General features: G+C 39.7%; 1 protein-coding gene across 1 annotated transcript; it reads left to right on the forward strand.

Moving 5' to 3' along the window:
- Nucleotides 1–850: 850 nt before the first annotated feature.
- On the forward strand, nt 851–18,379 carry tpm2 (tropomyosin 2 (beta)). The gene is made up of 8 exons (XM_008288813.1): nt 851–1,132; nt 10,248–10,373; nt 14,212–14,345; nt 15,546–15,663; nt 15,989–16,059; nt 17,276–17,351; nt 17,996–18,058; nt 18,173–18,379. The coding sequence occupies exons 1-8, from the start codon at nt 1,019–1,021 to the stop codon at nt 18,377–18,379; spliced, it is 909 nt and encodes a 302-aa protein (XP_008287035.1). The 5' UTR covers nt 851–1,018.
- The last annotated feature ends 72 nt before the right edge of the window (nt 18,380–18,451 follow it).

An 18,451-nucleotide genomic window follows, 5' to 3' on the forward strand; every position in this document is an offset into this window, starting at 1 on the left:
CCTTTCCAGACTGATAAATGTCTGTGACTTTCTTTAGCATCTGTTCTGTAGAACGTGGTGTCATGTGCTGCTCTTTGAGACCATTTAGCTACTTCACAATGCCACACAGGTTCTATTTAAGTGATGTTTAGATTCAACAAGCCTGGTGGTAATCATATGTGGGTGTGGCTGGTGAAACTGAACCCAACTGCTGAATGAATCTGATCATTTGGGAGACTGGTAGCTAAGGGGGAAATCACTTTTTCACATCGAGCATGATGGGTCTGGACAATAGTTTTCTCTCATTGAATGAAATCATCATTTATAAACTGCTTTTTGGGTTTTCTTGGATTATCTTTGTCCTACATTCAAATTAGTTTAATGATCTGAAACACTGAAATGTGACAAATATGTAAAAGCAGAAGATATCTGGAGGGGGGCAATACTTTTTATATTTAAATTCTTATAATAATAGAGGCACTGTTAGGATGTTACAGAAACATAACTCAAAATCACTTCTTTTGATTTCACAATACCAGTTTTAGTTCTATTTAAAGCTTAGCAAGGCCACAATCATACAAAAAAAGACCTGGAATGAAAACAGACCGCATCCATTGGTCAGGAGGGGGATTATGGTGGGAAGGGTGGCATGCAGGAGGAAATTTATATAATTGAAAATGATTTCACAAGTCTCTCTCTGGTTGAACTTTTTCTCCACAGACAAAGTGGATGTGAGCTGAAGTGGATATTTTCTGTTACCTCTGCTGATGTTCCTTTCGTGGCGAGATTTATTCTCAGGCGTCACCCACCGACAGAAGAACTTTCGGTGCCTAAATATGGTCATGGACCCGCGCGGAGCCACTTTGAAAAAACTGTCCGGGGCTCGTGCAGCTGCTAGTCCATCCTCGCGCTCTCCCACAGCCGCTCAGACCAGCCGCACGCGCGCTTCCGTCCGCCTCCATCCCCGACAGAACAGTCCGACCGTCCGGATAACGAGCCCCGTTCTGCCTCTGCTCACAGCACCACAACCCGAGGAAACATGGAGGCCATCAAGAAGAAAATGCAGATGCTGAAGCTGGATAAGGAGAACGCGATTGACCGGGCCGAGCAGGCTGAGGGGGACAAGAAGGGAGCGGAGGACAAATGCAAACAGGTAAAGGAGGATGACGCGCAGGTCCACACCGTCACACACTCCCGCTTCTGGCGTCTTTCCACAAAGCATCTTCTGCACTGGTTGCAGGTGTTTGGGGATTTCTAAATCTGGTACAATACACTGCATAACACCAATTTATTAACAGAGCACTTTTTTTAATATATTTAATCCAAAAAAGATTGATTTAATTAAGACAATCCATCCATCCATTGTCTATACATCAACACAATATACATAGGACTATGAAAAAATAAACTGCAAAACCATGAACGAGAAGTTAAATCTGGAGCAAGTCTGTTGGCTAAGTTTCTCAAGAGTTCCAAGCAGAGACTGAAAGAAAAAGTGCTTTTCTCAGATAGTTTGTTCCAGTGCATGAAGGTGTTAATCATCTGGACCCTGCACCAAACAAAGACCTTGTAAGGTGGAGGTCAGAGGGGACTATTAACAACTCCACACAATCACTCGGAGGGTTACAATTCATTAGCGATGAAAAACTTCAGGACGCTCAGAAGTTCTGCAGCCTTACTTAATCTGGCTGGATTCTGAAGCTGGGTGTGTCTCCACTTACCTTAACTTGAACTTCATTCCAAACACCAACCAAGTCATCTCTTGTGATACCAATCCTAACCTGGCCTTTGCCCCAGCCAGTTGTTTTAAACTTTAAATCCCAAATTAACCATCACTCGCAGGACTGAAGTTAAAACACTTTCACTATGTTGCTGATGTGACTAACTTGTGGCTACCTTGGACACTCTTTATCAAAAGACTCATAGTTTTGCTTTAAAGATGAAAAAAAAAACATTTGGAAAATTCCTTCTCCTAACTTCAGTATTGTTCAGTGTACTTACAACAGAAGTGCTGTACAAATGACAAATGATTCACATTTGTATCACAGGCATTACTTTTAGTTTTCAGATCTAGACTGTGGAAGTACTGCGCTGTGTGTGTGTGTGGTGTCATTTTAGGAGGAAGGTCACTGCAGCTCTGAGTAGTGGTACAATGGCTTATTCTATAACTTCTGATCAACTGCAGCTGTGCTTTGACTGATATTTAGTTGGTCCCACATTTTCCTGTAGCCTTTCCATCTTTGTGATGCCTCATGATCAGATTTTTCAGCTCTGCTAGTAATTGTTATTGCATGTGCAGACACGATGCAGACATGCACATAAACACAGTCCATAGGTTCGGAACTGAGAAAGTTCTGCTGTTTGTAACTGTGTTCATGCAGTAAGGCTAACTGGGAATGACATGTGTGCTCAGTTATGCCGTAGTGATCACAGATTTTCTTACTTGTGATGACAGGTGCATTCACTGTTGTTGCGTTTAGTTTGTACTTTGAGGACTGAACTTTCAATTTAGTCTTTCATAAGTATTTGTTTTAGATTGTTCATAGGAGGAAGTACTCTACTGTCCAATTTAAAAGTAATGCAGTTATTGACAGATAAGGCAGTTTTGAATAATGGACTTTTAAGTGATATTGCACACAGTTAGACTCATTTGTAGTTAAATAAATGAAAGTTCATAAAGGTCATTAAAGGTAAATATGTTTTCTGTCTACCCAAGTAGACAGTAAATGATTATTTAAAGGTAAGAAAAGAATGGCTATTTCTGTAATTCTCACATGATTTCCAAGACAACTACTTGGAATCTGATGGTCAGTTTTGCCTTTTGGACAAGATCACACAGAATTTGAATGGTAAAACTTGCACAGGTAGATATGACTAAGATCACTATTAGCTTTCACTCAGGAGTACGACATTTTGCTCCCCTAAGACTGCTGTGAGCATCTGAAAACAAGAATCACTTCATACTATAAGTGCCAGACATCTTACTGCCTCAAATATCTGACAATCTGATTATAGTGAACTTTCTCTAAAGTAACTTATAAAAACAGATAATTTGCACACTACGTACGAAGACTTAAAAATGTCAATGCATTACTGATACAACGGCACCCCTTTCCTGGTGATAGCCAGATGATGGATCATAGGTCATCAGTTCTTGGTGTGAGTGAATATACACAGGGCAGTAACCAAGTCAAGTTGCTGTTTCATATTTATTGTTCCGTTCTATTGCTTGCTCTCCATCCGCTATCCTGCTACGCCCACCCCCTTCCCCACTCCCCCAGCCCCACTCTCACCCAACCGGTCGAGGCAGATGACTGCCTTCCCTGAGCCTGGTCCTGCCGGAGGTTTTTTTCCCCCCTCCCTCAGGGGTTTTTTTTGCTTCCTTCCCACCGTTGCCAACCGCTTGCTCAGAGGGAGTCCAAAGGCTACTTTGGATTGTTGGGTTCTCTGTTCAAATTTGTAAGGTCTATACCTTACTATGTGAAGCGCTGTGTGATGACATATGTTGTAAACTGTGCTATACAAATAACATTGAATTGACTTGAATTGTATTTATAGAACATTTTAAACAAGAAACTGCTCGGCCAAAGCGCTTTCCACGAGAGACGTAAGATTGGTGCTTCACATTTATAAAATATTAGGGTTAAGACTCTACAGTACTATTTATTATGTAAATTTATCTGAGTAATTTAAACACTGCATAATAGTATAAAATACAAACTTACCTGACCAAAATAAACATTAATGTTGGACCCTACAAGTTTCATACCTGACTCATTTAAAAATGATGGTCAAGACCCTACAAAATCACTTACAAAACACCTCCAATGATTTCTAAGATTCCCTCTGAGCCACATGTTGATGACAGTTGAGAGGAACAACTGCCTTGTATCCTAAAGAAACCTTCAGCAGAACCAGGCATATGGAGGATGGTTATCTGCCTCAACTGGTCGGGATGAGGGTAAAAGGTAGACAGAAGATGAAAGCAGAGACAATCCAACAAACAACAAACAGGAGAACTTAAACACTGGACAGGAGTTTCAGATCCAACCTGTGCAGCTCCAGAGGCAGAAAAACAAATACAGTTACTTCACAAAGTATTCAGACCTCTTCCACTGGCTTGACTTGACTCGTCCATCAATCTAAATGTAATAACATAAATGAAGTGAAAACATGTTTTAGATCTATTTACAAATTTATTTGAATTCAAAACATGAAATATCTAATTATCAGTCTAAAATGTGGTGTTTTATATGACACAAACCAAAAATAATCTGTGCTAATTATTTTTCGGTAATAAAAATCACAGAGTACAGTAGAATGTAGGGTAATACGAAATACAAGTACTTGTACTTGTAGTAATGTGTGTGTGTGTGAAGATAAATATGAATTGAAGAGTGTAGTAGCTGATAAATACACTGTCAACCCACTCTAACACAGCTGAGCCACTTAGCATAACAAAAAAAAATCTTCTCAGAGAATTGATGTTGTATCGGAACGTTGCTCCGCAGCATAACGTTGTTTTTTTCTTAACAGTTAGTATTAAGAAAAAATATTTTGGTAAAACATTTTGAGTTGTTGCAACAATCAACGCTACTTCAGTCTGTTGCACATTATCTTCTGTTGTATCTTATCATTGTAAACCACAACGTCTTACACTATATGGCACGGGAGTGTTTGCACTGTCATCAATTTCAGACATACAAGATGACACGTGGACAAAACAGCATAGTAAACTAAAAAAGATTTGTTATATATAATAGGATCGAGGCCCATGCATTTAGTTTCTTCAGTAGATAAAGCTTCACAATCCCATCCATCCATCATGTATACATCCTCACTAGGGGGGCTGGAGTCTTTCCCAGCTGACTCAGCTGACAACACCTTCGGACAACTTAGAATCACCAATTAATGACTGTGGGAGGAAGCTGGAGAACGCGGGGAGAACCCACGCTGCACAGGGAGAACATGCAAACTCCACACAGAAACATCCCAGGCATCCTAACTGGGACTCGATCTTCTAGCTGCGAAGCAACGGTGCTACCCACCGAGCCACCTTGCAGCCCCTTCACAATCCCGTGTCATGAGAAGTTTCCCTACATTGAAGATCCAGAATCATTACTTACGCGGATTAGTCAGTTTATTGTTTACTTTTTATTGCATGCCTACTACCTATTCTTTACTGCTCACTATAACAATGCTGAATTAGAAATGTTGGTGAAAATGGGGGATAATGGGAGGCTAGCTAGCCAACACTGTTGATTTTTTATGGCAAGTAAAGAACTTTCGCATTCTCAACTTGTAGCTACGGTTTTACAGACACTATTTGTATTTAAATCTTGAATCTTATTGTATACTTCTTGGTTTTGTGGCACTTATTTTGGTGCTGTAATGTTCATCTTTTTTGACAGAATCAATCACCTCGCTGCAAACAGCGTGACTCACTGGATGTGTTTAAGTCTGCCTTTAATCTCTATGTGCTACTGTTTTCAAAATGCCCTTCATCACTGTTAGCAACAACAACAACAACAACAACAACAACAACAGTAACCTCTAGACAGCTACCTAGATGCTGAAATCTCAAGTTTAATGACAGTACTCACTTTCCTGCATGCAAATGTTTCACCAAAACAATTCCCTTGTCACTATTTGGAGTGAACACTGTTGGCGCATCCTGTTCTTAGCCCCGCCCAAGATGGTTGTGATTGGTGTGAAGGAATACAAACACAGAAGAGCTTTTTTCCTTCTATAGCAGAATAATGATGAGGTGCAGCCAGACCATTCTACAAAGCCCTGCGTCAGTGCAAGAGAGAAACCTGGCTGCAAGACAATTTGTGGTGTAAAGTAATTTACAAATTCGTTCAAGTCTTACTGTTTACATGTGTAAGACGAAATGTGTCATTTGTACTTGATACTGTGGTTAACTTCCACATTAGTTGCTCTGCAAGTAGCAAAGACACCATAATGCTTAAATGTGAATAAACTGTTAAACGCTAACCTGTAGATGGTATAATCCTTGGTGGTTAGCATCGTTGCCTCGCACCTAGAAGATCCCCGGTTCGCGTCCCGCTGAGGACTTCTGGGATCTTTCTGTGTGGAGTTTGTATGTTCTCCCTGTGCAACGTGGGCTCTCTGGGTTCTCCAGCTTCCTCCCACAGTCCAAAAACATGTTGAGGTTAATTGGTGATTCTAAATTGTCTGAAGGTGTGAATGTGAGTGTGCTTGGTTGTCTGTCTCTAAGTCTAGCCCTGTGATAGACTGGTGACCTGTCCAGGGTCGGCTGGGATAGACTCCAGCTTTGCCTTTAAATAATAACCAACAAGCCTGGGTAAAGCTGAAGCGTAATATTTCCATGGCCACTTTGATGTTGTCCTACCTGTGACTGATACTGGCAACAACTATTTAGAAAAACACCTTCAATATTTTTAAGTGTCAAGAACTTGCTTTCATATCCATGGACATGAATGAGGTTGAAGCTCCAGTCACACACAGACACGCACACACACATAGTGCCCTTTTAGACTCGATGGGGGGGATGTTGAACATGTCATGGAAATGTGATGGAAATATGGGATGGCTCAGTATGTCCGGAGGGTGGAAATTTGGACTCCATCTACTAAGCAACCAATGAATATAACCATCCAGCACATTCTAAATTGGCTGCAGTTTGTGAATAATGTCTCACGTGGTTCACAATGTGAGAAATTAGCCACAGCTATTGTTTCAGCTATAGAACATAGTCACATTCCTTAATGACTTGCCATCTCTCCTATGCAACTCCACAGCGTATTTGACAAGATCAGGTAGCAATCTATTAATACAGAGCAACCATTCAGCTATGCATCTGCCAACATAGCATTTGTTCCCAGAGAATACCGACTTGTAGCTGTGACAATAAGTAGACCCTCACTACTCTCTGCCTAAGAGCATTGAATACTGGCATGTCTATTTCTGTTTTCCCCCTAAAGACCTCCACCTTCTTTGAATTGTCGCTGCTGTTAGAGACAGTCAAGGCTGTTTGTTTGGGAGTTAACCACTATGACTGTAGGATCAGGATTACCCAACACTATTTGTGAGTGAGAGGCCTCACATGGCTAGAGACAGGGATTGACTGTCAGAAGTGTGACAGAAAGGACATTTGTCCTGGGGACATTGTCGTCAGGCCACATCCCTGTCATTTACAATTGGCTTTTTATAGTCCCTGAAGCTGATGGCAACTTGCTGAAACAATCTTTTGAAATGAGTCATTGGCTAGCAAAGGCCAAGTCGTAAATGGAAAAGGGCCATCCTATTATGAACAGGAATACACTGTCAGCTGGTTACAAATTATAAGGACTCATCCTCTGGGCATCATGAATCTAAATTTGACATTATTACAACTTTCTTATCATATATGTGATGTAAAATGTAAAGCAACAGTAACACCACATTTAAAAAACTGTTTTAATTTTGACTTTATCAAAAGGGCTGTAATGGGATATACTGTAACTGTATTTAAAGAGTGCAGAAACAGAAGTTTAGCATTTTTCCTTGGTTTCTCCACAAAGTATTTGAGATGCTGCAGTTCAATCTTTGCTTTCGGCCCAACTTTGCAAACAAGATTGCTAGTTACTGCTTCTTCAGAGATGACATCTGAACAGAAGTTTCAACCGTAACTTATATCAATATGTTGCTTCATCATCGGTGTCTGCTGTGACTTGCTCAGTGACTAGCCTGAGGTCAAGAAAATATGATAAGCTAAATGATCCCATTTAGGTCAACTGGCCTTGTGTATGTTGTGACTTTACCATTGTTAAACACGCTTATGTGAGTTTACTGTTCTTACAGTTGCAGCTGTTTACATTCCACCAAATGACAATGCCAGCATAGGTCTAGATTACCTGCACAGCGCTATAGCCTCATAGCAGCAGAGCACATATCCAGAGGCAGCTCGTATCATAGTTGAGGATTTTAACCATGCAGATTTAAAGACAGTTCTCCCCAAATTTTAGCAATGCATCAGTTGTTCCACAACTGGAAAAAACACTGGACAAAGCTTATTCTAATGTCAATGAAGGCTTTAAATCAACACCACTTCCACACTTAGGCCAGTCAGATCACTAGTCCAAACTCTTAACCCCAGCACACACACCCCTCAGAAGAAAAGCTCAACCCACCATAAGAAGTGTAAAAACATGGCCTGAAGGAGCTTCCTCTCAGCTGAAGGACTGCTTTGACTAACTTGGACATTTTTGAGAATTAGGACTTGGAGGAGTACACATTAACGACTACATACAGAACTGCCAACAATTACATCCGGGTATGCCCCAACCCTGGATGACAAAGAAGTTAAATCTCTTCTCAAGGACCACAACACCGCCTTCAGGTCTGGTAACAGGGCATCAGGGATGCTAATGCAAGGAAGACTGAGGGGCACTTCAACAACTACAACCTCCGGTGGATGTAGCAGGGCATTTAAAACATCACCATCTGTAAGAGTAGCAACCTCACTTCTAACAGTGGCGCCTCACTGGAAGAAAAGGGGAAAATAGGGGAGGTCACTTGTGACTGTGGTGCATATGTCTTTCATATAGTATTTTTGTCCTTTAAGTAGTACGAACAACTGTATGAACTTTTTAATTTCTAAGTTTAATTTAATTTAATTTAATGTAACTTTCTCCCACATCACTGAGCTAACAGCCTGTGTTGTAAGTATGATATTAATTACATTAATGGCACGGTGGATTAGGGGTTAGCACCGTCACCCTGAGTCAGCTGGGATAGACTCCAGCCCCCCCACCACCCTAGTGAGGATTAAGCGGTGTATAGATAATGGATGGATGGATATTTCATTAATGGGTTCCTATGAAGCTTTCAAATTTTGTAGTGCACTGGGTGAACCAAGTCTTTCCATCTGAATTTTATTTGCTATCTGCTTTGGCAGGGGAGTCCATAAAGTGGTCTGTGAATATTCAAGCACCAAACATGTTACAATGACAGCCTTGGCACTCCAGTTCCAATAGGAACTTACTTTACCAAATGAGTGGACAGATTTTGTTCATGCTGTGTACATTAGTAAGAACTTCCTTTTTGTTTTTAACCTTGATTGGTAGTTTTTTTTAATAAAATGCCCCCAGGGCATCTACCATGGCCTTCTAATAAATTCCCGTGTTTGGAAATGATACTGCATTACATAGATTGTTACTTTAAAAAGCAAACAAAAAAAAAGGATAGTAAATCACTGTAGTGCAGCATCAATCTCGCTGTAATATTTAAAAGGTCGGTTCCTTACTATGTTAAGGTATTGAATTGAATTAATATTGCAGAATATGGTACTGAATTGCAATAGCACTGTATTGCTGTATCCAGTTAAAGTTATTTTCAGTTTTTATATGTAGATGTATATACTTGTATTTTATAGGAGATTGGGCTTGCCATTGTTGAAGCATTGAATGGTATGCCTAAAATTAGTTAATTCCAGTTTATTCCAACTTTATTTATATAGCACCAACTCAGAACATATGCCATGTCATGGCACTTACAAGAGTAAGGTGAGGAGCATACAAAATTACAGAGAAACAAACAAATTCAAAGTTTCCTATGGATTCCTTTAAACAGCACTTGGCAACAAAAGGAAGAAACAACTTCCCTTTATCACCAAGTAACCTCCACCAACACCAGACTCAGGGAGTGCAGCCATCTGCCTTGATCAGTGGAGGTGAGGGTAAATGGGAGAGAGAGCAGGATAGCAGATAGACAACAGACAGACAATGCATAGCAACTAACCCATTGGAGGTCAATAAGGCCAGTGGGTCATCTGAGAACAACCCTAAATAAGTGCTTGCTTATTGCAGCATCTCATCGTGTGGTCAAATGACACAGAGTGCAGTATCTGCCATAAAGCTGTCCAGGTCAGCTGGAAGGTCAAACTCATATAAGACTGAAATCTACTTCGCTCCTGATTATTCCCATACTTGGTAGTAAAATATAATTTGACACTTACCCTTGGTGAAAGAAAAACACAAAAAGCTGTTTAGAATCTTTTTTGACCATATAAGGTGGTAATTGTAATGTAACGTGATCTATCAGTTACTTGACTTTGAAATTTACACAAAAAAAATGAGCCAAGGAAATACCAAACCTTTCCAGTAGTAGAATTTTCTTTTTTTTTTTCTTTTTCTTTTTTTTTTTTGCCACACACTCTTATAAAAGGAATGTTTTAAAACTTGTGATTTGACTTCAGCTTTCTGACGTGTTTTGTGTCTGTGTACTGTGTGTTTGGGCTGTAGCTGGAAGAGGAGCTGCTGGGTCTGCAGAAGAAGCTCAAAGGAGTGGAAGATGAGCTGGACAAATACTCTGAGTCCCTGAAGGATGCCCAGGAAAAGCTTGAGCAGGCAGAAAAGAAGGCAACGGATGTAAGTGAAGGAAGCGGATAATATTACCTTTTTCACATAGTGTCGAACTGTTAACTTTCAAACATTGCTGAACAAGGGCATTGGGACTGGACAAGGTGCTACCACTGCAGAACAAAATAAATAATTAAAAAGGACACATGAGTCCAATTCAACTTTTGCTTAAAAAAAAAAAATATGCTAAGAAAATGAGTGAAAACCAAACATACAAGTTTGATGTAAAAATACTCAACCTTGTATTCTGCAAAGATACCTGAGTGTTGTGCTCTATTCCTACCTCGTATTCCTGCTGTAAATGTTCCTTCAGCAATCTAAATACTGACTAAGTCATAATTTACTTGGTCTGTATAATATTAGTGGAAAACACTACCCCTAGACTTTCACTCGAGGGCCAGTAATTGTGGACAGTTATGACTTCCATGCTGGTTTTCTTGAGTTATGAATCCTACCATTATTATTGTACCATTCATGACCAATTATAGAGCAAAATGTCTTGAGTGACGCAAGAGAGAATGAAGCACAGAAACAGTCCTGAAAGGAATTGGGCCTCCTGTGTGCAGTGTTACGGTGATGTTACCAAAGATGGAGAAGAGTTGGAGCATTGAAAGTATTTGTTTATGCTTCCACTGCTTACAGGAGTCTGCTAGTGTAGCTGGTGTTCACTCTAACATGAACATTTCTGCCTCGGGACTTCAAGTTCGATTCACAAACACATTTGTGCTGTGCATCCAGCAGGAGATATGATAGGAAAACCTTTTATTGGACAAATCAGCTGCTATTCACAGTCAACAGTGTCTGTTGAATGATCTCTCTGTTAAATGGATGCATTATACAATGATCATCAGTTTAAAATAGTTTTTAAAAAAGTAGTTTTAAATACATTTTTATTGTCATACACCTTTTGTAGCTGAGGAGTTTTGTCACTGATATATTTATGAAGTTTTAAAAAATGTTAAGGCCTGAGATGTTTTGCTCCTAAGTCATGAAAAATTTAATATAGTCAGAGTTTACAGACGACGCTGGCTTTTACCATTCAATGTTACAGTTTATGTGGAACAAAGGTAGGTTCAAGTTACAAAGGAAGGTACAATGCACTGATCAAACTGCAGGGTACAGGTTAGTATATCTGTGTCTACATGCGTTACTGTCGTGGTTATGAGGCAAGTCCTGATTTTGGTCACATGATTTAAATATGATGTTTACATGGTGAAACACAAAAATGGGAGACTTCAAAAACCTGATTATATCTAGGATGCTCAAGTTCCTATAAGAGCGGCAACAGTTCATGGCAATGATACATACCAGTGTCCTGTAGTGAGAAAGAAGAAATTTACTGTGGCAGTATTAATAAACAGTATACCAAATACTACTGTACTGAAGTACCAGCTTCATCCGTGTATCCTTTATTTATATCTAGGGTGATGTGATATGCCATTTGTTCCAACTGATGCCACTGTCAATTAATATCTGGTGAGGTCAAATTATAGTGTATTCATATTCCTCCCTCATGTTCTTCTGCTTCTTCAAAGTTAATGCTAATATCAATAAAATAAGTAACTTTGTTCACAATACTTTTTGGGTTGGACATTTGTGATCCCAAATACAGTCGTCCTTAAATTTATTCATATTCAGTTTAATTTAATTTTTATTTCACTAAAATATAATTTAGCAAATTTTTATTTATTATTACTTTTTTTTATTTTTAGGTTTCTAGTTATTTGAGTGACTATTGTGAATTTTGCCTTTTCTTTAATGGAAGGGTATGAATACATTTGAGGACGACTGTAAGTAATTAAACAGTAGATGTCACATGATTATCTGTGATATTAACACTAACTTACAAAAATAAACGAAACAGTTAACTGCTGGAATCAACTGATGCTTCGTGTAATTTTAAAAATGAAGATATTAACACTATGACCGGAAGAACCGGAAGAATCTGTTGCCATGGAAACAGCGTGACATCCACAGAGTGTAGGGTGACACCAGGTAGAGTCTGTGGATGACACCGGGGACAAGGTGCTGCGTGAGTCCTCCGAGCATGGCGACTTTTACATCCATAGACGCCGTAAGAAGGAAGATCCAGACGCTGCAGCAGGCGGCGTTCGAGGCGGAGGACCGGGCCGGGCTGATGCAGGGGGAGGCGGACGAGGAGAGGAGGGCCAGAGAGACGGTAACACACCGAAGCTCCGTCCGAAGATCCGCTACTCCGGAGCCTGAGGGTGTTCAGGAATGAACCTCTAGATTCTCTAAGTGCCAATGAATATTGAAAGTAGCCATCTATTAGGCCTAGTAACTGTCTAATCGAAACTGAACGTAAAGGTAAATGCCATTCTGTGAAACACCTGTAACTGCTCCTCTGTTCAGGTCGCACCGACAAAAATGGGTTAATGTTTTTTTCACTTCACAAGTAGATGGATTAATTTAATTTGTCCACGTTTGGGTTGTTGCTTCAGAATTTGATTTCTGAACTTTTTTTTTTTTTTTAAAGATTCTAATTTTCTTGTGTCTTCTGCTCGTGGTTGGACTGAACCATTTGCACTCAGCAGCCACACTGACCATGCGATGTGTCGGCTAACTGTAGGCTAGGCATTAGTTAGCTGACATACACAGTACATTGTTGGTAAAGTTACTGTAGTAATGTTGTCTTCCTTCTCACCTGTTTATTTATTCATAGCCATTCATTCACTACCCTCTACTTGAGGATGTGTCGTCACACAGGTGGGTGAGGTGAGGCCGTCAAAAAGTAGCCTATTTAAAGGCTTCCTCGATTTAATCTGAACCACAGCAAAACAACAGTCATACAGTGACCTTTGAGTAATGTCTAGATGCCTTTCCAAACTGTCCCAGAATAACGTAGTTGATGCATTATTCCCAGGTTAAGTGAGCCAGGCTACGTGGGCAGTGACTGACGTACACCCCCCAGGTGCTAATGGTACAGTCCAGCCAACAAGCTCAAAATACAGAAATTGAAAAATAAAATATGTGGTCATTTTTCTTTTAACAAAACGTTTTAACAACATCTAATTCTAAAGCATCAATTCAAATGTGAACAATTTAAAAAAGTTAAATGAGAAGACTGTGAAGTCATCAGAAATGGATAATTAATGTTTGAAACCCATTTTTCATTTAATTCCTTTTAATGGTGTGAATTGAACAAAGCAATGCTACAGCTTTATTACATGACAGTGGTAACGGGACAAAATTAACTTTAATGTTGGTTTGAAGTTTATTATTGTAAAGTGTTCACCCAATCGGCAGAGCTCAGGTGCTTTGGAATGTATCACTAACATACATTATGACAAACAGGAACATCACAGACATAAAACGAAAAGAAAGAAACAAAAAATCTCTAAACTGCAAGGGTTTAGCTTCTTAAGTCTCCAAATGGGCGGCATGACTGATGACTGAATGATAACTAGACAAATGTGCCTTTGAACTTTGCAGATACTTTCACACTGGCTTAAAAGAATGATATTATTACTGCTTCTTTTTTGGTGTTATTTTTCTGCTCCTTTTTAAATTTTAAAGAAGGTGGACCCAAAGAGCTGCTTGCTTTTACTGGTGTTTTTCTTCCCTCTTTCTATCTGTCTTAATTTTGTTATTGCTGACATTTTCTGATGAGCCATGGAGGGCCAAATTAGAATGAATATAGTTATGCTTGTCATTTGAATACAGGATACAACCAATATTGTTGCATTGGTTATATTGTTCTAAGTAATATTTGATGTATTTACATGCACAAGTTGTCACATTGTCTGTCTGCTGTCTCCTCTATAGGTCAGATCTGATTATCATCATCATTATGTCAATATTGGGACTTGTTTGTTTGTCTCTACAGGCTGAGGCAGAAGTGGCATCTCTGAACAGGCGTATCCAGCTGGTGGAGGAGGAGTTGGACCGAGCTCAGGAGAGACTGGCTACCGCTCTACAGAAACTGGAGGAGGCTGAGAAAGCTGCAGATGAGAGCGAGAGGTGAAGAGCTTTATGTTTGGATGGATCCTCTTAATGCAGTTTATGTTTACATTTAAGCAATTCAAAGCCCATGATTTTGGTTTTTCAGTGTTCACTTCTAATTTGTCATGGTTGGCTAATGTCATTTTGTACGCTTTTATCTAAAGCGACGTACATCTAAGAGTAAATACAACACAAGCAAGGACCTAGTCAGAAGAAAACAACCTGGATAGGTGCCATAAAATAAGTTTAAGTGTGATAGGACCTTGGTGTCTACAGGTAGTGCGAAAGGTAATAGGTCTCTGCAGATCAAACAAAGTTTGGTAACTTGTTCCACCACCAGGGAACCACAGAGGAGAAGAGTCTAGCTATCGACCTCAGCCCTGTTGTGGTGGTTGTATCAAGCGGCTTTTGTTGGTCGAGCGTAGTGAGCGGGAGGGACTGTAGACCCGAATGAGAGAGTTCAGGTAGGAGGGAGCTGTTCTCATTGTAGTTTTGTGGGCAAGTTTCAGAGTTTTGGATTTGATGCGGGCAGCAACTGGAAGCCAGTGAAGCGATCTGAATAGCAGGGTGACATGTGCTGTTTTTGGCTGGTTGAAAACCAGACATGCTGCTGCATTCTGGATCATCTGCAGAGGTTTGACCGTGGATGCGGGGAGGCCTGCCAGTAAGGAGTTGCAGTAGTTGATACGTGATATTACAAGAGCCTGTACCAGGAATTGTGCTGCTTGTTCAGACAGAAAGGGTCTGATCTTCCTGATGTTTTACAAGGCAACCTTTATTGCAATCTAAGATAGATAGGCAATGTTGATTATTGCAAATAACAATTATCTGAACATCTGTAAAGCTGAGTGATACATGATAGTATGCTCTACATCAACAGTCATGAAATCTGTTCTGTTATTTTTTTATTACTACACAATTAAATTACTTGATCAGAACGAGCTGTGTGATAAAATATGACTCATGATTCAAAAAGATTTGTCCTAAAGTTCCAATAATGCAACCTTTTTTTCCCAAAGTTTGCACTTCTAATTTGCAATGCAGTTTTTAATTTTACATCTGTCGTCTCCAACTCCAAGCTTATATTCTAACACATGATGTAGCTCCTTCACAGCAATTTGCTGTAGGTAGATGTTACAGTTAGCCCCAGAGCAAAAATAATAAATTGAATCACACATATTTGGTTGACTGCTTATCGCTGTCCCTCTTGTCATTTAGAGGAATGAAGGTTATAGAGAACAGAGCAACAAAAGATGAAGAAAAAATGGAGATCCAGGAGATGCAACTGAAGGAAGCCAAACACATCGCTGAGGAGGCTGATCGAAAATATGAAGAGGTGAGGGATCACTGCTTTTCATCGTTATTATGGGACTTACTGACAGTGGAATGACAATGCATTATCAAGCACACATCAAATGTTTTAAAACTTATTTAGAAGAAATTAAAATTAAAACAAATTAATTATATCTGTAAATGTATTGTGATAGCTCTGACCAACTTGTTACTTTAGAAATTTGAGGGTTTCCTGTAAAACAATGAATTTGTCTTTTAACTGAATATAGTACATGTAGTACAGTATGTCGAATGCAGAATAAGACAAGGCAGTTGTTGTGTTGTATTAGCTTGGATGAGTCAGGTGAGTGTGTGCTGAATGTCTGCAGGTTGCACGTAAACTGGTGATCCTTGAGGGTGATCTGGAGCGCTCAGAGGAGCGAGCCGAGGTGGCTGAGGCGTAAGTCAATACCTCTTGCACCAAAATTCACACTGACATAAGAGCCACTGTACATTATTCATGTCGTCATTGTAGAGATCAAGTGGTCACAACTATGACAACATGAGATCATACACCTTCACTTGTCATTGATGAGTTTCATACTTTGCTGAGATACGGTTTGTCCCCTTGTGTTTATATTGATCATAGTGAGAAAACTCAATAGTGAGAGAAGTGTTGCATGTAAATGTTAGAATGATTCTCTTTTCATCTGCAACTACTAATGGCTGTTTAATGTACTGATTCTGTGTTCATTCTTTTTTGTGATATAAAAAACAAAATCCTGACAAAATCAGTGTAGTATCTTGATGCTACTTTGCTTGAACAATCTTCTCCGTCACCCACGGCGACAAGACTAGAGCTACCACCTATGTCCAACAGGTGGCAGTAAAGTAATACATTTCCCTGCAATCCTAATGCATTACAACCAGTAGATTCCAACCCCTACAGAAGCTGGAGGCTATGTTTGGTGTTTTTTCTTTGTAAATAAACTAAATTATTAATCATTTGTTAAACCTTCTGGTTAATATTTAGTGAATTATTTATCAGACAATTTTAACACTAATGCAAGTTGTTCTTGCATGAGTCTGGCATCATGTAAGCATGTTTGAATAATCACAAGCTGCAAGACATAACAACTGCACTAATCACATAGAGACCTGGATGTGTGTTTTTGTGTCCTTCTGTGTTTTTGAATGCATGAATGCACAACCACCGCGTGGACTGTTTTATGGCTGCCCTGGCCACTATCTCCCCTCACCTCCAACCACCTGGACTAACCCCTGCAGGCGAGTGAGGGAGCTGGGGGAGGAGTTCAAACTAATGGATCAGAATTTGAAGTCCATGATGTGTGGCGAGGAAGAGGTACTTACTGTGCGAACTCCTCCCAAGTCTAATTGTAACTTACTGCCTTTGCTACTCTGACCTGCAACCTCTCAGCTTCTCTATATTTTCTGTCTAACCTGTATTTACCCCCCTAGAATATGAACTTTTTTTGCATGTCAGCCTTAGTTCCTACTACAATAGGGGTCTCCAGGACAGCTATTTGCCTTGATGACACACACATACTCCTAGATGTGTCCTTCAAAAAGTGTCAGGGTTTAAGTTCTTTTACTGTCCTACCTTTCCAGTCACTGCTTTTTCTTCTTTTGCTTTTCCTCTTTCCAACATTGCTCAGTAAATCAGGTGACCTTGAGGAAGAGTTGAAAAATGTCACCAACAACTTGAAGTCACTGGAAGCCCAGTCTGACAAGGTACAGTAGGAGTTGAGGAGCATTTTAGCTCAAGAGTGACCAGCCAGACTGTACATATTGTATGCTGTCTGTATTGATGTATGGACTGTAATCTGAAATCCCGTGAACCCATGTCCATTCAACAAAACAGTCCTCATTATCCTGCTATGGAGTCATGAAAAACTGGAATGGAACTAACTTGAATTCCAGCTTTTGTTTCAAGTTCTCTAGCATTTGGCAAGATGTAGAGATGCTTTAAATGGTGTTACACCATGTTAAAATGGTGCTAACATTTGATTTGTGCATAAACTAAAATTGAAAAGTTTTATTGACCAAAATGTAATCACAGCTGTCATCTTTGCTTGAATTTAAGATGTAGAATTGAATATCGGGCAATCTGTAAATATCTTTCTTAGTATGCAGTAGACAGTATTTTGTTTATCCATAGTGAACTTAAAGCTGATAGCAGTAGATTAGAAAAAACTGGAAATACCTTAAAAATGCAGTTGAGTTGAGTTGTTAAGCAACCTTAGGATGGTAAGATGGTATCCTAATGACAAGGTTCAAATGCTTTACAGTTGTCTTGCTTGCATTACTCAAACAAGATTCAAATAATCTTAATTAATACAGTCTTTTTTAAAATAACTTTTATGCTTGGATTTCAGTACTCACAAAAGGAGGACAAATATGAAGAGGAAATTAAAGTTCTTACTGACAAACTGAAGGAGGTGAGGTTTTTCACATCTTTACCATGTCACTGTTTCTGTTGCTTACTAATGCTGACGGTGTTACACATGCCAGACTTTGTACTGACACTTGTTTTGCTGTGGTTTGTGTTCCAGGCAGAGACCCGTGCAGAATTTGCAGAGAGGTCTGTGGCAAAGCTGGAGAAGACTATTGACGATTTGGAAGGTATTCAACACTCACCTTTCATCTCTTACTGTGCTTCCACTGGCATGTGTGCTCACTGTCCTTTGATGAACAGTGTTAAAGTAACAAACAGCTTCACTAATCCCAGTTCGAGCATTGGAACTGACTGTGCATTGTAGTTTTGAATGATAAAGCCAATGATAACTGGATGGACCACATCAGCTCTAACTTAATTACTGGTCCTTCAACTG

Source organism: Stegastes partitus, unplaced genomic scaffold (genome assembly GCF_000690725.1).
Source record: "Stegastes partitus isolate 25-593 unplaced genomic scaffold, Stegastes_partitus-1.0.2 Scaffold575, whole genome shotgun sequence".
NCBI lineage: Eukaryota > Metazoa > Chordata > Actinopteri > Pomacentridae > Stegastes > Stegastes partitus.